Source organism: Ascaphus truei, unplaced genomic scaffold (assembly GCF_040206685.1).
Source record: "Ascaphus truei isolate aAscTru1 unplaced genomic scaffold, aAscTru1.hap1 HAP1_SCAFFOLD_437, whole genome shotgun sequence".
Lineage (NCBI taxonomy): Eukaryota > Metazoa > Chordata > Amphibia > Anura > Ascaphidae > Ascaphus > Ascaphus truei.
This window is the reverse complement of record NW_027456768.1, coordinates 75,122-96,904: the sequence shown is the minus strand read 5'-3', so window position 1 is coordinate 96,904 and position 21,783 is coordinate 75,122. Positions and strand designations below refer to the sequence as shown.

General features: G+C 46.1%; 1 protein-coding gene across 1 annotated transcript in view; it reads left to right on the top strand.

Moving 5' to 3' along the window:
• Positions 1–17,488, top strand: part of LOC142484843 (uncharacterized) — a 31,620-nt gene extending 14,132 nt beyond the window's left edge. Inside the window, 4 exon segments of the mRNA XM_075584077.1 lie at positions 4,587–4,694; positions 14,020–15,427; positions 15,429–15,545; positions 15,547–17,488. Coding sequence (XP_075440192.1) covers positions 4,587–4,694; positions 14,020–15,427; positions 15,429–15,545; positions 15,547–15,619 — 1,706 coding nt within the window. The 3' untranslated portion in view covers positions 15,620–17,488.
• The last annotated feature ends 4,295 nt before the right edge of the window (positions 17,489–21,783 follow it).

The window sequence follows — 21,783 nt, the reverse complement described above, 5'->3', positions numbered from 1 at the left end:
AGGGGGCTTTGTGATCCTGTAACAGGGGAGGGGGCTTTGTGTGTGTGTGGGGGGAGGTGGGGACGGACAGTGTGTGGGGGGGACAGTATGCTGGGGGGGGCAGTGTGTATGTGGGGGGGGACCACAGTGTGTGTATGGGGAGAAATGTGTGGGGGACACACACAGTGTGTGAGTGTGGTGGGAAGGACGACAGTGTGTGTGTGTGTGTGGGGGGGACGACGACGACAGTGTGTGTGGGGGAACGTGTGTGTGTGTGTGTGTGTAGAACACTGTAGGGGGGGGGAGGGAGCTGCGCAGGGGGGGAGGAAACACACAGAGAGGGGGAGTGGAGAGAGAGGGGGGAGCGGTAAATTGTACTCCCGAGCAACACCGGGTCTCTCAGCTAGTTTATAATAAATCTGTCAAAATTAGTTGCATAGTTCTAAGTCTGATTGAAGCTCTTATTAACCTGTACATTAGCAGGAAAGGCACTCTGTATTAGATTTGTCACAATCAAACTGCAAGCAAGCAAGTTCCCCTGAGAGTGGGAGATGCAAGAGTGAGCTTTTAACCATTTAAAAGTGGGAGGGGGTGAGCTTCAAACTAGGTAGGAGGAGCTACCCTCCAATCAGCTAAGACCAGCGGAACAGGAATTGTAAAACATACAGGATACCTACAAGCTCATATTGAACCCCCAAAATAACCACAACATATATATAAGCGTATAAGTGTCACAGAGGAGTGCTACCGAGCATGGCAATATATTTAAAACCAGAGACAGAACATGAAACACAGACAGAGCTCAGTGCACATCCAATGAAACTTATACACAGTACAGTACCTAAATATATATATATATATATATATATATATATATATATAGGGAAAAAGAGAGGAGAGAGCGCACGCCCATAGCGTAAAATAGTAAATTTAATGAGGGGAAGGGGAGGAGGGGGTAAAAAATGCACTTACAAAAGTACAATAAAAACAAGCATTGCGTGATTAATAATCACCACCATCCGGTTAATACTGCATCATTTTGGGGCAATCCCAGTCTCAGAGTATGAAGGATCGACGTCCCAGCAGGTATCCAGGGCAGGTAAATGCTGTTCAAGAGTCCAAGAAAGTGGCTCCTTTTTCTTCAGCCTCTGTAGCACTCGCGCATGGATCAGTCTACTGATCCATGCGCGAGTGCTACAGAGGCTGAAGAAAACGGAGCCACTTTCTTGGACTCTTGAACAGCATTTACCTGCCCTGGATACCTGCTGGGACGTCGATCCTTCATACTCTGAGACTGGGATTGCCCCAAAATGATGCAGTATTAACCGGATGGTGGTGATTATTAATCACGCAATGCTTGTTTTTATTGTACTTTTGTAAGTGCATTTTTTACCCCCTCCTCCCCTTCCCCTCATTAAATTTACTATTTTACGCTATGGGCGTGCGCTCTCTCCTCTCTTTTTCCCTTTAGATTCCCTGTGGACGTGGTTTGTCCATATTGAGAGCAGCCGGAGACCCTCTACACCAGCACCCACAATTTTTACTGAAACTATTTCTGAGGACTGGTTTATCACTTTTTCTTTGCTTTTTTTCTGTATATGTTGTTACTTAGTTTTATGTAGAATTTCTCCATATGGTTTACAGGTGTAATATTTTTTTGTGCTATAGTAATAATTAAGGGATTCATTATTAGTATTTACACTGTGTAGATATAATATTATATTATATATTCTTAGCAAGTTTATTCACTTTAATATTGTTTTCACACTTATCAGAGGCGCTGCTTTCTTTCTCTGTTTTGTCATATATATATATATATATATATATATATATATATATATATATATATATATATATGGTTATTTTGGGGGTATATATATATATATCTTTTGAATAAAATGGTCTTTTAGTTTAACTCTTTGGCCAAAGAGTTGTAAGCCCTTGAGCCACTACACGGCAGACCACATCTCAAGGGTACCTAACACTAATATAAAAAGATATCTATACATATATATTTAGGCTCTGTACCGTGTTTAAGTTTCATTGGATGTGCACTGAGCTCTGTGTTTCATGTTCTGGGTTTTTACTTAATAAGTATCCTTGCTTCTCAGTGCACCTTTCTGCCTATCTTTTTCTCTTCATCTAATCCCACCTGTTTGGATGAATCCCAATATTCGCCCCCGAATGTTGCTGAAATACACCGGACCCCTCTGAAGAAAAGTATTTTTGTCTAGACTTGTTTGTGACGGTAAGGGGTAACCAGGCTATACAATAAAGGTTTAAATCCATCTGGGGTCCCTGGCAGCTTCCTAGCAACATAAGCCAGGGGCCAGGATGATACATGTAAAAATAAAGTGAGCCCTGCTTTTCCTGTTTACATGTTCTTTTTGCCCCAGACTCATGAAACTTTCTGTGTGTAAGTTTTAGGTGGGATATTTGGGTAGAAATGCAATCCTTTTGTTTGCAGGAGTCCGGGGGCTGGAGCTACCGGTAGTCCCCTAATTACCCACAGCGAGCAGACATGATTTGCCGGTACATGGGGTGAATTACACCCGGGCTGCCCAGTGTTCCCTAGACTGCTGGGACTTTTATAGACGGTACTCTGCGGGGGGCTAGTGGGCTACCAATTTGTGGTGCCGCTAAGTCTGCCTGGCCATACTTGAAAGCCACAGATGCTGCCAGAGGTGTTACAGCAATTTGGGCAGGATGGTTGAGTGGAGTACCCACGTCCGGGAAACAATGCAAGCCATCGCGGCTAGCATTAGCCTTCCCAGGCTTGGAGGCACCTAACCCATCGGGTGGCTTCTGAATAACAAGTGGCTAAGGTGGCAAACTCGCCCATGCCATTGTTACAGTCAGAAGAACCGCTTGCCTGGCTTTAGAAGACTGGCAGCCCTCTGATTGGATGGTTGTAATGTTTCCAGGCTCGGATTGGTTGTAGTATTTCATGAATGAATATGAAATACTATAAGAAGCCCAGCAGCCAATCCGGGCCGCAGATTCTAAGCGCCAAAACAGTAGCAGCAGCAAATTTGAACTCACCAAAAGATGCTCTTGGAGAAATAGCAGTGACCGGCTTCAGAGATTTTCGAGTCAAGAAATTTTCTAAGTCCTACTTTTCGGGGCCAAATTCTGAGAAGAGAACGTAGCGGATGGAACTACACGCCGAAAAGAGTACCAGGGTGTTTGGTACCATCTCCCGGTCAAGGGATTTTGGCATCTCCGGAAGAGATACAGCGTGGCGTCTGGATACTCATGCCAATTTGAGTTCCAGGACTTTTCGAGCTGAGTCCCGGTCAACCTAAAGACTTTGTTTTATGGACTATTTCAACTAGGAAAGTTTAGTTTTGAAGCCCAGACCCCCAGTAAGTGTGTTTTCTCCTGTATATTGTAATCCATTGTGTGTTTCCATGGAATAAATCACAATTTGTTTTACTTCTTGGTTTTGCTGAGTGATATGATCCCGGTATAAAGGTGTAAATCCCTGGTCTCCCGTGACACTAGTGGGGAGGAACTCCCACGGTCTAGTCGCTACTCCTTTCTCCATGCTGAAGATAGCTTAGCGGAGGGTATGTAAGGAGAAGCACCAGTCAGAGAACCAGATGATTTTGTGGCTTGAGCGATGAAGCTAGGGCGGGCTTTTCAAAGTTGTTCTGTTCAAAATAGCAGAGCAACCGGTTTCATTTTTAAGCTAGGAAAGTCTGCCCTGCAGAGAATAAGTCAGACGCGAGGACCAAGTTCTCATTTTCGAATTTAGCAGTCGAGGCTAAGGTTTTTCGCCGAAAAGAGGACCAGGAGAGCCAGGTGGCTTTCCCGGTCAGGGTAAGACTTCCGAAGAAGGCGCCCTGCACCTAGTTTAGCCCAGATTTCAACCCCAGCACCCAGAAAATGTGTATATTTCCTGTATCGTTGTATTTCACTGTGTGAACGCGGGTTTACCCGAATCAACCTAATTTTATTCCCCGACTGTGTTTTGCCTAGTGAATGATCCCGGTATAAATTTGTTAAAAGTCCTGGTCTCCCGTGACAGTGACTGGGAACTTTTGGGAAACTTCTTGCTTGCATGCTCAAATTGCACTCTATTTTCGTGACTTTCTAAGTGCCTCTGCATACCACAAGCATAATAGATGCATTCCATCACTGTCGCAACTGTGACGTCATCGCACATGCCGCTTATAGACATGGTGACCACTTCCGATCCTCAGCACTCACATGGGATGCCATTACCAGCCCTATAAGGCCTACCCTGGCCTTGTGTTTCACTGATTGTGTTCCAGAACACAGACACCGGCAGGTGCTTCAGGGAGGAGAGGCTGACGACTCCTGAATTGAACTGCACGGTGAGTCCTAATTCAAAATAACAAAACATTCTGCTACGTTGTAGGAAAGAGAAAATACTGTTCTTGCATGTAAGGTGTGGGCCTTAAATACAGTACTTGTACCTACAGAAGAGTTTTCTGTCCGACAGCGGCTACAGGTGAGGGGCTATCAAATTTGGTACCCACCGCCATGTGTAAAACAGGAAAACACATTATGTAGAATATGTATTAAATATGAGAAAGTCAATGAAATAAGAAAATGTAATTGGTATTAAATGATTTGAGCAGGTGAAGTTAAAGATGAAATTGTCCCACGGGCTGAGCAAATAGAGGATCCAAGTGTGAAGAGTCACGTAGAAGCTCAGGAGATGGAAAGCCTTGAAGGTACCAGCACAGGTGAGTAGGACATGTGTGAAGAAAGTAGGTCAGGGCCCATATTTCCCCCATGTGCAGAGAAAAATGATTACAATTCAAATTTATGTGTAGGTATGTTCTCAAGGAAATTATGTCGGGCATCAGTATTAAAAGTAATTAGGAAAAATTCCTTTTCATTCTTTATTTTATACACACAAAAACTTAACAAGACTGATCAGCAAAAAAGAACCCCCTATTGTAGCACTCAACCACAGATGAATGAATTGGGTAGGATGATGTTGGGATGATGACGTCATCTGGTTGAGACGGCTACTGACACCAGCTGTGAACACTGCCAGCCTGCTGTGAAACGGTTTTATCATTGTATACATCATTAGATGTTTAGCGTGGCTTTTTAAGTGCATGTTTTCTGACTTAGGCAAACTTGCTACAGTATGTGGGTAGCTGCTGACACATGATGATTCACGTGTGACTTTAATAATCTGATGGCCTGTGTTGCTACGACATTACGCTTGCTGTGGTACAATGAGATACTCGTTGAGATGCTTTTACTAACAGCAAACTGTATCTAAGTGAATACGTAACAATCTGACTGCTGCTGCAGCTGCTACTAAACACTACAAGCCTGGATACATTTGTGTTACACTACACACACGGCTGGCATACTTCTGGAACCATGGTTACCTTACAGAAGCTTCGCCTACTAATACCCTGAGCTAAGAGCTAATTGGCTGGAAGATTAGCCAATGGTGATTCAGACAATTGAACATCCCAAGTCTGCCAAATACAAAATACAGTGTATACTAAGAATAACGGAGTTATCTCGGCGCAGTAAAAACAGTGATACAAGAGGAAAAGAAGAGAGAGAGGAGGAGGGAACATGATTAGTCACAAATTATGAAATAAAACATTAATCATAAAAACGGTATAATGTCAATGTCTGTATTAAGGCCCCTTGGTGTCATAGATTTAATAATATGGATCCAAAAGGTCTCTCCTTTAGCATGATTTTGTGACCTATCAACACCTCTCCAGTGGGGTGTGACATGTTCGATCCCCCTGAAAGTGAGAAGACTATGGTCTGAATTATGGAACAATTCAAAGTGTTTAGGAACACTATGGGTTTGTAATTTACGTTTAATATTACCCATACGTTCCATAATTCTCACTTTCAGGGGTCTTGTAGTTCTTCCAATGTATTGCATTTTGCATGGACATTCAATCATGTAAATTACATGGTCTGTTTTACAATTAATAAATTGAGTCATGTCAAACATTTCCCCTGTGGTGTTAGAGGAGAAGGTTAATTTTTCGTTGGAGCCTGAAATACAGACTTTGCAATTCCCGTATTTAAAGAACCCTATTGGTATTTTGAGCCAATGATCTTTCTTATTTTGTAAAATTTTAAAAGTACTAGGAGCAAGTTTACTTTTAAGGTTATTTGCCCTTTTAAAAATGACATAAGCACGGTCTGGAATTTCATTAGCAAGTATAGGATCATTTTTTAATACATGCCAATGTTTGTTGACAATTTTTGCTATCTTAGTAGCTTCACTATTATATTGAGTAATAAATGTGGTCTTTTAATCTCTTTTAATCTCTGACGAAGCGCCGTATAGGCGTGAAACGCGTAAGAGCTACCCTTCATTCCTGTCTGCACCATGGTGTCTCAATAAAGAAGTTTTTTATCTTGCCGCTGTGATCCTGCTACTTCCTTATTGAACGGCTGTGCTCTGCCTCACCGCCCCGTGTGCAATCTCCGTTTCCCGAGAGGGAGCAGGCACTTCAGAGTTGCGGATCCCTACGCCTAGTAAATACGCTGGAGACCTGTTTGCATGTCGTGGGTTTTTAAACCAGTGCGAGATACAATTCGAATTGTCACCTTCTCGCTTCCGCACGGACCGTACCAAGGTAGCGTACATCTTCTCCCTCCTCACCGGGGACACTTTAGCCTGGGCTTCACCAATCTGGGAGCTAAGACCTGAACTTACAGCTTTCCCAACTTTAAGAGAGAGTTTTGTTTAGTTTTTGATACCCCTGGACGTAGTGATACGGCTGCTTCCTCCTTGTTCCACATCTCACAGGGTCGGAAATCTGTGGCACGATACACTTTGGAATTCCGGACCATCGCGACTGAGATGGATTGGAACGATGGTGCACTCTCCGCGGCCTTCTGGCAAGGGCTTTCGGAGTCCTTGAAGGACGAACTGGCGGCTCACGAGAGGCCATCTTCTTTGGAGGGCCTGATCACTTTATGCATCAGGGTGGATCAACGACTTCTGGAAAGGCAGGCCGAACGTCAACGTCCCCGTACTACTGTCTTTATGCCTTCTGTCTCCAGGTATCCTGCCCCTGCCTTACCGGCATTGGATTCTCCGGAACCCATGCAACTGGGCAGCCATCAACTTTCATCTACGGAACGACTTCGTCTGAGGAATGAGGGCCTGTACTTTTATTGCGGATCTCCTGGACACATCTTGCCGCGTTGTCCCTTGAGGCCGGGAAACGCCAGCACCCAGTGTGGTATGAGGGGATTTCACTGGGTACTATCTCTTCCTTCCCCTCTCCCGCACAGGAGTTTCCCAAGCGTATCTTACTCCCTGTCCTCCTTAAGTACGTCAGCCTCCAAATTCCTACCCTGGCCTTCCTCGATTCCGGATCTGGAGGGAATTTCATAAACCATGCTTTTGCCATTCAGAACAACATCCCTCTTCGGGAGGCCATTCCGGTCGGGTTGGAGGCTATCGATGGCCGACCTCTTCAGCCAGCCTTTATTTCCTTGGAGACATTTCCCATTGAACTTTCTATGAAGCATGGACACTTGGAATTCATTACCTTTGATGTCATCCATTCCCCTTCCGTCCAACTCATTCTGAGCCTACCGTGGTTACAACTCCACAACCCCATTATCGATTGGACTGCTAAATCCCCCATCCATTGGAGATCTCCCCATGTGGAGTTGCTCCCTCCATCCCCCACGGTACTGGCCGTCTTGGAGACCTCCCCCCCGCAAGAGGCCACCCTACTGGAGGTTTATTCGGAGTTCCTGGACGTCTTCAGTAAGACCAAATCCGAGGAGCTTACCCCCCATCGCCCTTTCGACTGCCCGATTGGCTTGATTCCGGGAGCCCCTTTTCCTAAAGCCAGGTCGTATCCCGTATCTTTGCCCGAGACGGAGGCCATGGCAGAGTATATCATGGAGAACCTTCAGAAAGGCTTTATCCGGAATTCCACCTCCCCCGCCGGAGCAGGATTTTTTTTGTAAAAAAAAAAGTTGGGACGCTTTGTCCGTGCTTCGATTTCCGCGGGCTAAATAAGATTACCATCAAGAATCTCTACCCATTGCCCCTGATCCCCGAGCTCTTCGATAGGTTGCAGGGCTCGACTATCTTTTCTAAACTTGATTTACGGGGGGGCCTATAACCTTATTCACATCCGCAGTGGCGACGAGTGGAAGACCACGTTCAACACGCGCAGTGGACACTATGAGTACCTAGTGATGCCGTTTGGGTTGTGCAATGCCCCTGCACTCCACCAAGACTTTATGAATGAAGTTTTCTGTGATCTTTTGAACATATTTGTGATTATCTACTTGGATGATATCCTCATCTTTTCCAAGACCCTCGACGAACACATTCTCCATACCAAAATGGTGCTCTCGCGTCTACGGGCCAACAGGCTCTACGCCAAGATGGAGAAGTGTGTCTTTCATCAATCCTCAACCACTTTCCTAGGATACATTATCTCGGACCAGGGGTTTACCATGATCCGGAGAAGCTCAAATCTATACTCGAATGGCCACAACCCAACTCTTTGAGGGCGATCCAACGTTTCCTTGGCTTTGCAAACTCTTATAGGAAATTCATTGCTGGTTTTTCTACTCTGGTAGCACCCATTACTGCCCTTACCAAAAAAGGGGCCGATCCTTCCTCTTGGCCGTCGGAGGCTAGTCATGCTTTTGAATCTCTCAAAATAACCTTTGTCTCGGCCCCCGTTTTATGACACCCTGTCCCCACCCTCCCCTTTACCCTAAAAGTCGACACTTCTGACGTGGGAGCCGGTACGGTTCTCTCTCAAAGAACCTCCCCCGAAGATAAACTCCACCCCTGAGGGGTTTTTTCCAAGAAATTTACTCCGGCAGAGAAAAATTACGACGTGGGGAATAGGACGTTGTTGGCCATCAAGATGGCATTACAAGAATGGAGACATCTTCTAGAAGGAACCAAGGAACGCATCTTGATCCTCACGGACCACAAAAATCTTTATTACATTGAAGGTGCCCATCACCTGGGTCCCTGTCAGGCCCATTGGGCGTTGTTCTTCTCAAGGTTTAACTTCATCATCTCTTATATTCCTGGGACAAAGAATATCAAGGCTGATGCATTGTCTCGTCAGTTCGACCCAGAGGAGAAGTTGCAGGACGTCCCGGAGAGTATCCTTCCCCCTCGATTGTTTATCTCTGCCGCTTCCTTTGACATTATGGATAAAATTTGGGAGTCTCAATCACAGGTCCCCGAAGGACTAGAGGTTCCTGATGGACGTCTTTACGCACCCCCACATTTCCATCTTAAAATTCTCGAATGGGGAAACTCCTCCAGATCTGCCGGCCATCCCGGCTTTAAGAAAACTATGGATTTGATCCGTCGGACTTTTTGGTGGCCCAATATGGTAAATTACATTCGAAGTTTCACCTCCTCTTGCCCAGTCTACGCCCAAAATAAATCAGTCCGTCAAAAGCCTTCTGGTCTACTTCAACCTCTCCCGGTTCTGGACCGTCCTTGGAGTCACATTGCCATGGATTTCATCGTGGATCTTCCCCCTTCTAACGGTATGACTACAATCCTAGTGGTCATCGACAGATTCTCCAAGCAAGCTCATTTTGTGCCCCTCAAGAGTTTACCCAATTCAAGTACTCTGGCTGATATCTTTGTAAAAGAGATTTTCCGTATTCATCGCGTTCCGCTGTCCATTGTCTCGGACCGTGGTACTCAATGTGTGTCAGTTTTGGCGCGCGTTTTCAGAGGCTGGGCATTACTCTCCTTTTTTCCTCAGGCTATCACCCCCAAACGAATGGGCTGACTGAACGCATGAACCAATCCCTCGAACAGTATTTGCATTGTTTTTCTTCCGACTCAGGATAATTGGGCAGAATTACTTCCTTGGGCTGAATTTGCTATTAACTCTCTCAAGAATGAGTCCACTCAAGAATCACCGTTTTTTGTAAACGATGGATTTCTCCCTACTCGTCTACCTATGCATTCATCCATGTCTGGAGTGCCTGCAGCAGATGTTGGGGTGTCCACGTTACAGGAGTCATGGAGGAGGATTCAAACAGCTTTACAGGAATCTGTTCTAAGACAGAAGTGACAGGCAGATCGGCTTCGTCGGGAGGCTCATAAGTTTGTACCCGGAGAGAAGGTCTGCCTCTCTTCTAAAAATATCAAACTGAAGGCTCCAACTCCTAAATTGTCTCCCAGGTTTCTGGGCCCTTCTCCATCCTGAGACAAATCAATCCTGTGGCCTATCAACTCCTTTTGCCCCATTCCATGAAGATTTGACCCGTTTTCCATGTGTCACTCTTAAATCCTTTCATCCAAGGCACACGATTTGCTCATCCTTCACTTCGACCTCCTCCCGCCATTGTACCAGGACAACATGAATTCGAAATTCAGTCCATCATTGATTCTCGCATCTCCAGGGCAAGCTCCAGTTTTTGGTCCACTGGAAAGGATACGAACCTCAGGATCGTTCGTGGGCCTCACACGCTGATCTCCACGCTCTGTCTCTACTCAAACGATTCCATCAAAAATTCCCCCATAAACCTTGGATGGATCGTCCGGAGTCCGACCCTCAAGGAGGGGGGGGGGGGGTACTGTAAGGTTCCGCGCTGCGGAGACTCCCGCTCTCGGCGCCCCCTTACCTTTCTCTCCCGCTACCCCAAATCCCCGGCGGCATTCCTCTGCCGTCGGCATCACCCCCGCGGCTGCTCTCTCTCTTCCGGGTCGCGCACGTGATGCTTACAGGCGCGCCCGGACCCAAGCCTCTCTTACCTGGTGCCCTGAACCCGGTCCCGCCTCCTCCTTACGGGCATGCGCACCAGCGCGCTCTCCAGCCCCAGCTCGACCGGGTTTGTTCCCAGGCTTCTTTCCCCTATCAGGGTTTAACCCTGGACCGCACCTCCTCTCCTCCCTTTCCCCTGATAGGTCCCTGCCCACTATTTAGTCTTGCCTCCCCATTCTCTCAGTGCTCTTCATCGCTACTGTACCTTGGTGCTGTCTGCTTCTGCTTGGCTCTCTTGTTGTTTCAGTCCCTGTTCCTGTCCCTGGATTCTCTGCTGACCTCCCTGGATTTCGACCTTGGCTTTGGACTTTGACCACGCTGCTTTCTGGACCCTCGGATTTAGCTTTTGGACACTCTACCACGCTTACTTCTATACCCCTTGGACTCGGCATACGGACCCTCAACGACGCAGCTCTCTCCTCGACCTAGGCTTATGGGCACTCTACCACGCTCCCTTCTCTACTCCTGGATCATTGGCTTACAGACACTATCCTTCTTGCCGGATTGGGCAAGTACCGAACTACATCTACTTTTGTTCCCTGGACCAGCTACGCTACTACCACACTCCGGCCGCGCCCCCGTTTACTATTAGGTGTGTGGTATTTGTCCGTTCCACCTCAGTCCCGGGGTCTTGTCTGGTTTGTGGGCAGGCTGAGCGTTACACCCATAGTGTTCCTAAACACTTTGAATTGTTCAATAATTCAGACCGTAGTCTTCTCACTTTCAGGGGAATCGAACATGTCACACCCCACTGGAGAGGTGGTGATAGGTTACAAAATCATGCTAAAAGAGAGACCTTTTGGATCCATAGAATTAAATCTATGACACCAAGGGGCCTTAATACAGACATTGACATTATACCGTTTTTATGATGTTTTATTTCATAATTTGTGACTAATCATGTTCCCTCCTCTCTCCCTTCTTTTCCTCTTGTATCACTGGTTTTACTGCGCCGAGATAACTCCGTTATTCTTAGTATACACTGTATTTTGTATTTGGCAGACTTGGGATGTTCCCTTGTTTGAATCACCATTGGCTAATCTTCCAGCCAATTAGCTCTTAGCTCAGAGTATTAGTCGCGAAGCTTCTGTAGGGTAACCATGACTCCTGACGAAGCTACACGCCTAGTGAAATGCGTAGAGCATCAGAAAGCTCCATATCGCTCCCCCTTGGATGTTGCGCCGAGCTAGTCCTTAGACGGGAGAACTGGCACAAAAACCCTCCTATCATCAGGATACTTACCTGCAGCTTCACACACGATTGATGTGGACAGGAGTGAGCTGAAGTGGAGAGGTCTGTGACGGAGGTAGCGGGGAGCAACCCAATCTGATGACATCAGCATTTTATGTGTCTTATTTCTTATGACACTGTGTAAGTGAATTGTTTCTATAAAATTATTTCTTGTACTGGATTACGTTATGGATGTCTTTTCTCTCTTACCCTGATTGGTGATAATCCCTGAGAAACACTGTATACTATCCCATCTGACTGAAGTTCCTGCATATTCCATACACCAGAGTCAAGCTCATTGCCACTGATCTTTGAAACGCCTTTATTTGATTGATACCACATGAGTCTCCATTTGATTGAGTATCCAATATAATCGATGGTTACAAACTATATTTGCACTATGTTTTATTCATCTGTTATTACATATTGAACCTGTGCTCCCCCACACCTTGAGGCCATCAACGTTTGAAGTGGATTCAACAGACCATCCACTTAAAGGGTTTTGAGCTGCAAATTTCTTTATTTTCACATTATTCTCTAGTCACTTTATGATTACACATTTTTTCACTTTGTTTAAGTTTTTATGTTTTATTCACATATTGACGGCACTATTTTATGCCCTTTATCACTGCGCCGCCCTATATGCACTTCGTTGCACTCTATTCTCTCATACTTCAGGAACCACTGATTCAACACTATTATGCTATTAAGCAGGTCTGTTACGGCCTAACATCAATGTGGATTCTAGGTAGTGTTTAACAGTTTGGTGTCCGTCAAGATCATTAGGGGATTTAAAATACAATAGTATAATCAACTTGCATTTATATTGCCATTAACCCCTATCTTGAAATTATCAGTCTCTCCATCGGGGATTTTAGATTAACTACTCTTCCACTGTTTCTATTATTTTTGAGCACTTAGAAGAGTTGATATATAATAAAATTGTATTATTTTATTTTAACTGTGATTACCCCTCTCTATGTGATATATAATTATATTTAGTGATTTTCGTTTAGGATTTTATATCCTTTATATCATTCATCTGTGGTTGAGTGCTACAATAGGGGGTTCTTTTTTGCTGATCAGTCTTGTTCAGTTTTTGTGTGTATACAATATATTCCCCATGCACCCCACTCTTTCCAATACTATTTTATGAGTATTAATAGTTGAGCGGTTGTCGTTTCTTTCTTTTTGTACATTCCTTATTTTAACCTTTAAAATCAATAAACACACAATATTCCAGAAAGCTCAAGAACCCCTTAAGCTCACCCCGCCCCACTTTCCAAGTAGCAGTTTTTTTCATGTTCCTGTTGTGACAGACCCAATTTGGTTATTCTCCCTCCAACAGAGGTACATGAGAATTTTATCAGGTAGTGTAAGGACCTGCAATTTGGTTATGCCATGACGTGGCTGTAGGCTTATAATGCTTTGGCCAAAGGGTTTAACTAAATGACCCTTGCTCATGAGAATATCAGCACTGAAGTACTGCAGTATGTATTTTGTCACATTGGATGTAACATTGGGCATTTTTGTCTTTTGTTATTTTAACCTTTAGATTACTCTAATAATGTACCTGCTATGGCCCAGGACCTGTTATGCCATACTTTAGGTCCTTGTGTCATTCCAATTAAATCATCATTAAAATGCTAGTTTTCTCTGGGTTGATCCGAGCCCCCTCTGCTTCTGTTTGTCACTCTGGGGGAGATCCCCGAACATGTGATTGCTACCAATGGGGAACGTGACACCGGGAAGTCTGGTGGCCCATCTTTTGGAGCATCACCTTTCCCTTTCAGGGTGGTGATATTATTTAGAAGCATGGTGAGGAGTCTTTTTTTTCTATTTGTTTTGTTTCCATATTCAAGTTCTGAATTGTCTTTGTAATGATTACATATAGAGAGAGGACAGCCAATACATAAAGTGGCATAGAAAATATAACCAAACTCGAAAGTGTTGCAACCAAAAAGCCAACACCCCTCATTGTCAAATGATGCTCATAGTGAATGAAATGTTAGATGATACTGTTATAATACACTCACTGTGTATTTCCTTCCAACAGATGAATCCATGAGCTGGATCAACACTGCAGCCTGTTCAACAGATAGGACAATGGAAAATATCAATTTCCCCTCAGAGGGGAAGTTTCATAAATGCAATGAATGTGGGAGACACTTTGCTAACAAATCTCATCTTATTGTACATCAGAAAATACACACAGGAGAGAAGCCTCATAAATGCAATGAGTGTGGGAAACAGTTTACATACAAAACGTATCTTATTGTACATCAGAGAATACACACAGGAGAGAAGCCTCATAAATGCAATGAATGTGGGAAACAGTTCAACCACAAATCTCATCTTGTTGTGCATCAGAAAACACACACAGGAGAGAAGCCTCATAAATGCAATGAATGTGGGAAACAGTTTACGTCCAAATCTAGTCTTATTGTACATCAGAGTGTGCACACAGGAGAGAAGCCTCATAAATGCAATGAATGTGGGAAACAGTTTACGTCCAAATCTAGTCTTATTGCACATCAGAGTGTGCACACAGGAGCGAAGCCTCATAAATGCAATGAATGTGGGAAACAGTTTATTTACAAATCTAGTCTTTTTGTACATCAGAAAACACATACAGGAGAGAAGCCTCATAAATGCAATGAATGTGGGAAACAGTTTACGTCCAAATCTAGTCTTATTGTACATCAGAGTGTGCACACAGGAGAGAAGCCTCATAAATGCAATGAATGTGGGAAACAGTTTACGTCCAAATCTAGTCTTATTGCACATCAGAGTGTGCACACAGGAGCGAAGCCTCATAAATGCAATGAATGTGGGAAACAGTTTATTTACAAATCTAGTCTTTTTGTACATCAGAAAACACATACAGGAGAGAAGCCTCATAAATGCAATGAATGTGGGAAACAGTTTACGTACAAATCTAGTCTTATTGTACATCAGAAAATGCACACAGTAGAGAAGCCTCATAAATGCAAGGAATGTGGGAAACACTTCACTTGCAAATCTAATCTTGTTGATCATCAGAAAACACACACAGGAGAGAAGCCTAATAAATGCAATGAGTGTGGGAAACAGTTTACATCCAAATCTTATCTTATTGTACATCAGAGAATACACACAGGAGAGAAGTGTCACAAATGCAAAGAATGTGGGAAACAGTTCAACCGCAAATCTCATCTTGTTGTGCATCAGAAAACACACACAGGAGAGAAGCCTCATAAATGCAATGAATGTGGGAAACAGTTTGCTTTCAAACACAGTCTTCTTGAACATCAGAGAACACACACAGGAGAGAGGCCTCATAAATGCAATGAATGTGGGAAACAGTTTATTTACACATCTAGTCTTTGTGTACATCAGAAAACACATACCGGAGAGAATGCTCACAAATGCAATGAATGTGGGAAACATTTCACCAGCAAATATAATCTTACTCAACATCTCAGAGCACACAAGAGAGAAGCCTTATAAATGCAATGAATGGGGGAAAGACTTTGCTTTCAAATGTAGTCTTATTGTACATCAGAAAACACACACAAGAGGGAAACCACATAAGTGTAATGACTGGGAAACGGTTTACTCTCAAATATAGTCATATTATACATCAGAGATTACACACAGGAGAGAAGAAGCCCTAATTAATGAAGTGAATGTGGAAAACATTTTGCTACCAAATCTTGTTATACATCAAAGAAACCACACAGGGTAGAAACGTCATACGTTCAATGACTGTGGAAAACACTTTTGTATGTCCGCTCTTAATCAACATCAGATAATTCATACAAGAGAAAAGCCTTATGCTTGAACTTAGTGTGGGAATTGCTTTACTCTGGTAAAATCTTCTTCAACACCAGACAACTCATACAGAAGAGAAATAATGTGTTCCATAAATGTGGGAAATACTTTGCTTCCAAATCCTAATTTTACAGTACTGTATATCAAAGAATGCACAAAGGAGAGAGACTTATGTTCAATATTTTTAGGAAAGCCACTTTTTATTGCATCAAAATTCACAATGTATTTTTTGCCTAAATGTGAGAAATGCTTTTCTGAAAACTCAAGTCTTACACCAGACAAACTCATACAACAGAGAAATGGAACTTCCTATGGCATATTTTTTTTACTCACCTTGAAAGTCTTGTCACACACCAGCGAACACATGGAGTAGAATCTGTGTGATTGTCCCACGTGGGAAAAACTTTATTGATAAAAAATTTCTATGCATCAAAAAAGCCACACAAAATTAAAGACTTGCTGGTAAACTCACACATGAATCACAGAAAACCTGTTCATGATAGGAAACCCTGTATTTAGGGTTTTTTTTTTTCTAGAATGTTCCATTTGCCCTTATTTTCTGCAAAAATGTTCTGATTAACAAGAAATAAAGAAAATGTTTGGGAATTGTTCCATTTTGTTTTGATCTCAAAGTTGTAGATGCTGGATTAGTCCTAGAAAAATGTCGATATTAGATTGGGAAAACAATGTAAACTAAAATGTTATAATCTATGTCAGGCCTGCACAACTCGTAAAGTGAGAAGGGCCGAACTGTTCCAAGGAAAAAAAAATTGGGCTGCACGGGTAAAATCATCATCATCATCATCATCTCTCCTCCAGCACCTCTCATCATCATCATCTCTCCTCCAGCACCTCTCATCATCCTCAGATATCTCCCCAGCACCCCTCATCATCCTCATCACCACCAGCACCCTTCATTATCATCCTCATATCTCCCCCAGAACCCCTCACTATCAACCTTTGCGATACTCCCCATCTATCTCTCATACCCCCATCTCTCACCCTCACCCACACACATAATACTCCCCCTCAACATCAAATACACAATAACCCCCTGCACACCACACATCCCACCCCCCCTGCACCTCACATCATTCTCCCCCCTGCACCTCACATCACTCCCCCCCTGCACCTCAAAGCACTCTCCCCCCCTGCATCTCACATCACTCTCCCCCCCTGCACCTCACATCACTCTCCCCCCCTGCACCTCACATCACTCCCCCCCCCTGCACCTCACAGCACGCTCCCCCCTGCAACTCACACCACTCTCCTCCCCCCCTGCACCTCACATCACTCTCCTCCCCCCCTGCACCTCACATCACTTTCCTCCTCTGCACCTCACATCACTCTTCCCTCCCCCCTGCACCTCACATCACTCTTCCCCCCCTGCAACTCACACCACAATCCCCCCCCTGCAACTCACACCACTCTCCTCCCCCCCTGCAAATCACACCACTCTCCTCCCCCCCCCATGCAACTCACACCACTCTCCCCCCTCACAATGAAAACAGAGTCGGGCCCCACAGCCCATAGCAGCAGCCCCCAGCTAATTTCAGCAGCCCTCCACCCCCTCCCATGTCAGCAGCCCCCCACCCCCTCCCATGTCAGCAACCAATGTCAGCAGCCCCCCACCCCCCTCCCATGGTAGCAGCCCCCCACCCCCTTCCCATGTCAGCAGCCCCCCACCCCCTCCCATGTAAGCAGCCCCCCACTCCCCTCCCATGTCAGCAGCCCCCACCCCCTCCCATGTCAGCAGCCCCCCACCCCCCTCCCATGTCAGCAGCCCCCCACCCCCCTCCCATGTCAGCAGACCCCCACCCATGTCAGCAGACCCCTCTCCCATGTCAGCAGACCCCTCCCATGTCAGCAGACCCCTCTCCCATGTCAGCAGCCCCCCACCCATGTAAGCAGCCCCCCACCCCCCTCCCATGTCAGCAGCCCCCCTCCCATGTCAGCAGCCCCCCTCCCCATGCTTACGTGGCGGCAGGGAAGCGCGAGGGATGCGCGCTCTAGCAGCAGATCCGGAAGTTCCGGGTCGCGCTACACTGCTAGAGCGCGTCCCCGTGCTGGAGGAGGGAGGGAGGAGGTTAGGGGAGAGCGTGCAGCCACGCACAGACACTGCTGGAGCGCGCTCCTACTGGAACGCGTCCTTCTTTCCCTAGCAGGGAAGGGGGGTAAAGAAGGGGGGTCCGTTGGACCGTATGTTGTGCAGCCCTGATCTATGTAGAACTGTCATTATAGTTAATGATCATTCATTTACTTTTTTACACAGTAACAATTAAGGACACTAATCTGATAAAAATAAGGTGTTACCCTATCAGTTATTTATTTCAAGTCCCAGAGATTTTCCTACATCGGGAAATGTTCGGGGAGTTATTGTATTGATCAAAAAAGAGGAATGTTGAGTGTTCCATGTTTTGCTTTCAATCTATAATAAACATTTGTTTTCCTTATGCTTTTGTTTTCTGAACTTTTTTTCCTCTATGGAAATGGGACAGGTTTTCTTTACAACAGGACAGTGTATGTGAATCAATAGTTTCCTTCTTTAGCCCTTGGAAATGTAACCGACACTCACCACTAGGGTACCCTGCTTCAGCAAAGCCCAGGAAGGAAAGTGAGCCATGGTGAAATGTTATAGTATACTTAGAAAAGGGGGTCCCCGGTTTAGGGGTTTCCTCAGGTACAGATATGGCTCGCTGCAAACAGCGTAGGCTTTGTGTGCGCCTGTCATTACATGAGGACGGGGTGGGCTATGGAAGTCCCATGTAAAGTATAGCAAAAACCTGACCTGTTTAGAGGTTTTTGGGGTTCCCTGTGTCATATAGACGAGATTTTGGGAGTGTAAGTTTAAGGTGGGATATTTGGGTGAAATTGTATTTGTTTTGTTTGCAGGAGTTCGGGGGGCTGAGTTACTGGTAGTTTCCTGATTCTCCCCGGCGTGCAGGCACTATTTGTGGGTACGCAGGGTGAATTACATTGGGGCTGCACAGAGTTCCCCAGACTCCTGGTTTTTGAGCCCAGGTAACCCAAACCATTTTCCCCACACATATATAAGGTTCCCCAAGTTTATACTTTATTAAACTAATGTTTATAGTGTGTTATACTGTATGTATAAATATCTATGCAGTCAGCCTGAGCATTTGCATAGGTGCCAGGGTGTCTGCATAGACATCTGAGCTCAAAGGAGCTCAAAGGAGAACCAGGATGTCCAGAGGTGTTGGGCCATTTGGTTTAGCATGTTGGGGCAGAGGAACAGGCCCAAAAGCCATCTTTGTTCTCTGAGACACTGTGGACAGGGCCCAGACAAAGCAGTGCACGGGGCCCGGCCTACACTGTTGCTCCCAGCCTCCCACGCGCTCACTATCAGCAGCAGGCACCGGAAGTGCTGCACTGCTAGGCTGCGAGCGGTTGTGACGCGAGCCGGGGTACCGGGCGGGGGGAGAGCGAGTGAAGCCAGGGTGCCGGGCGGGGAAAGAGCGAGCGGAGCCGTGGTGCCGGGCGGGGGGAGAGCGAGCGGAGCCGTGGTGCTGGGGCGGGGGGAGAGCGAGTAGGGTTGCCAGGTGGCTTGTCCAAATATACTGGACACAATGGTGAAAGGTGCGAAGCACTCGAGAATCGTTGGTGGGGAAGAATGTTATTTATAAATGACCTGACTGTTATGCCATTTGTTCTAAATTTCACTCCAAGTATTCACCAATTTGCACCAATTTATATTCTATTTCGTAAAAAATCTGGGGAGGAGTCTTGCGAGGGATTGCGCTTCCGAGGATTGTTTTAGGAAATAGAATATGAAATGGTGCAAATTGGTGCACATTGGTGCACGCTTGGAGTGAAATTTAGAACAAATGAGGTAATGGTCAGATCATTTATAAATAACTGACCTGCAGTCACACTGTACATGGCGAGCAACACTGATCTTACTGCTCCTCCCACAAATTCCAAGATTGTTGCACCCCCTTCTCATCCTCTCTCTCTCCCCCCTTGTCCTCTCACCCTCCCAACCCCCTTGTCTTCTCACCCTCACATGTCCTCTCACCCTCCCACCCCCCTTTGTCCTCTCACCCCTCCCTTCATGCTGTCTCATCCCCCCATCCCTTCATCCTCTCACCCCCGCCCCCCCCACTCTCTGTCATTATCAGTACAGTAGCTTTCAAATTTAGACTTCCAAATCTAGCTTTAAATTGCATATTAATTAATGCCAGTGAATAAATAACTTGCTCTGCCTTCTTGGGGATGATCTGTAAGTACGGGTGCTGCAGAGATTGCAACGCTGCTGTGATGAGGGCTGAGTTATTATTAGGGTGACCAGATTTTCAAAATGAAAAACCGGGACACATTAAAAAATTATTTATAGAACAAATTATATCACATGACGCACCCCATTGCCATGATAACGAGACACTGACGTCAGGCGGTGACATGTTGCCATGACAATGTGGCATCACGTGATGCCTCGGCGCCATAATGCGTCCCGTTGTCATGTCAACTTGATGCCGCGTGACGTCACGGAGGGGCTCGTTGTTATGGCAATGTGCATTACATGACGTTGCGCAGCCATGTTAACGGAATTTGGAGGGGAGGATACAGCCAAAGGCAAGATAAATATATAATAAAAAGATCTAAAAAAATGTTATCTCCACACAGAGTCACTGACCTACACATAGAGCCACTGACCCACACACCCACACACACGGAGCCACTGACCCACACACAGAGCCACTGACCCACACACACAGAGCCACTGACTCACACACACAGAGCCACTGACCCACACACACAGAGCCACTGACCGATAACACCCACACACAAGGAGCCACTGACCCACACACAGAGCCACTGACCCACACACCGACACACTCGGGGCCACTGACCCACATACCCACACACAAGGAGCCACTGACCCACACACAAGGAGCCACTGACCCACACACACACAGAGCCACTGACCCACACACACACACACAGAGCCACTGACCCACAAACACACACACAGAGCCACTGACCCCCACACACACAGAGCCACTGACCCCCCCCACACACACACACACAGAGCCACTGACCGACACACACACACACACACATGCACGCACGCAAGCACGCACGCACACACACACACACACAGCCACTGACCAACACACACACACACACATACACAGAGCCACTTACCCTCCCCCCCCCACACACACACAGAGACACTGACCCACACACACACAGAGCCACTGACCCACACACACACACACAGAGCCACTGACCCACACACACACAGAGCGACTGATCCACACACACACAGAGCCACTGACCCACACAGAGCCACTGACCCACACAGAGCCACTGACCCACACAGAGCCACTGACCCACACAGAGCCACTGACCCACACAGAGCCACTTACCCACACACACAGAGCAACTGACCCACACACACAGAGCCACTGACCCACACACACACAGAGCCACTGACCCACACACATGGAGCCACTGACCCACACACAGAGCCACTGACCCACACACCAACACAGAGCCACTGACCCACACACCCACAGAGCTACTGACCCACACACACAGAGCCACTGACCCACACACCGAGCCACTGACCCACACACACACACACAGAGCCACTGACCCACACAAACACACACACACACACACACACAAACAGAGCCACTCACCCACACACACACACACACACAGAGACACTGACCCACACACGCACAAACACACACAGAGCCACTGACCCACACACGCACACACACAGAGCCACTGACCCCCCCCCCACACACACACACACACACACACAGAGCCACTGACCCACACACACACACAGAGCCACTGACCCCCCCCCCCCCCCCCCACACACACACAGAGCCACTGACCCCCACACACACAGAGCCACAGACCCCCACACACACAGAGCCATGGATCCACACAAACACAGAGCCACTGACCCACACACAAACACACAGAGGCACTGACACACACACACACACACACACACACACACACAGAGCCA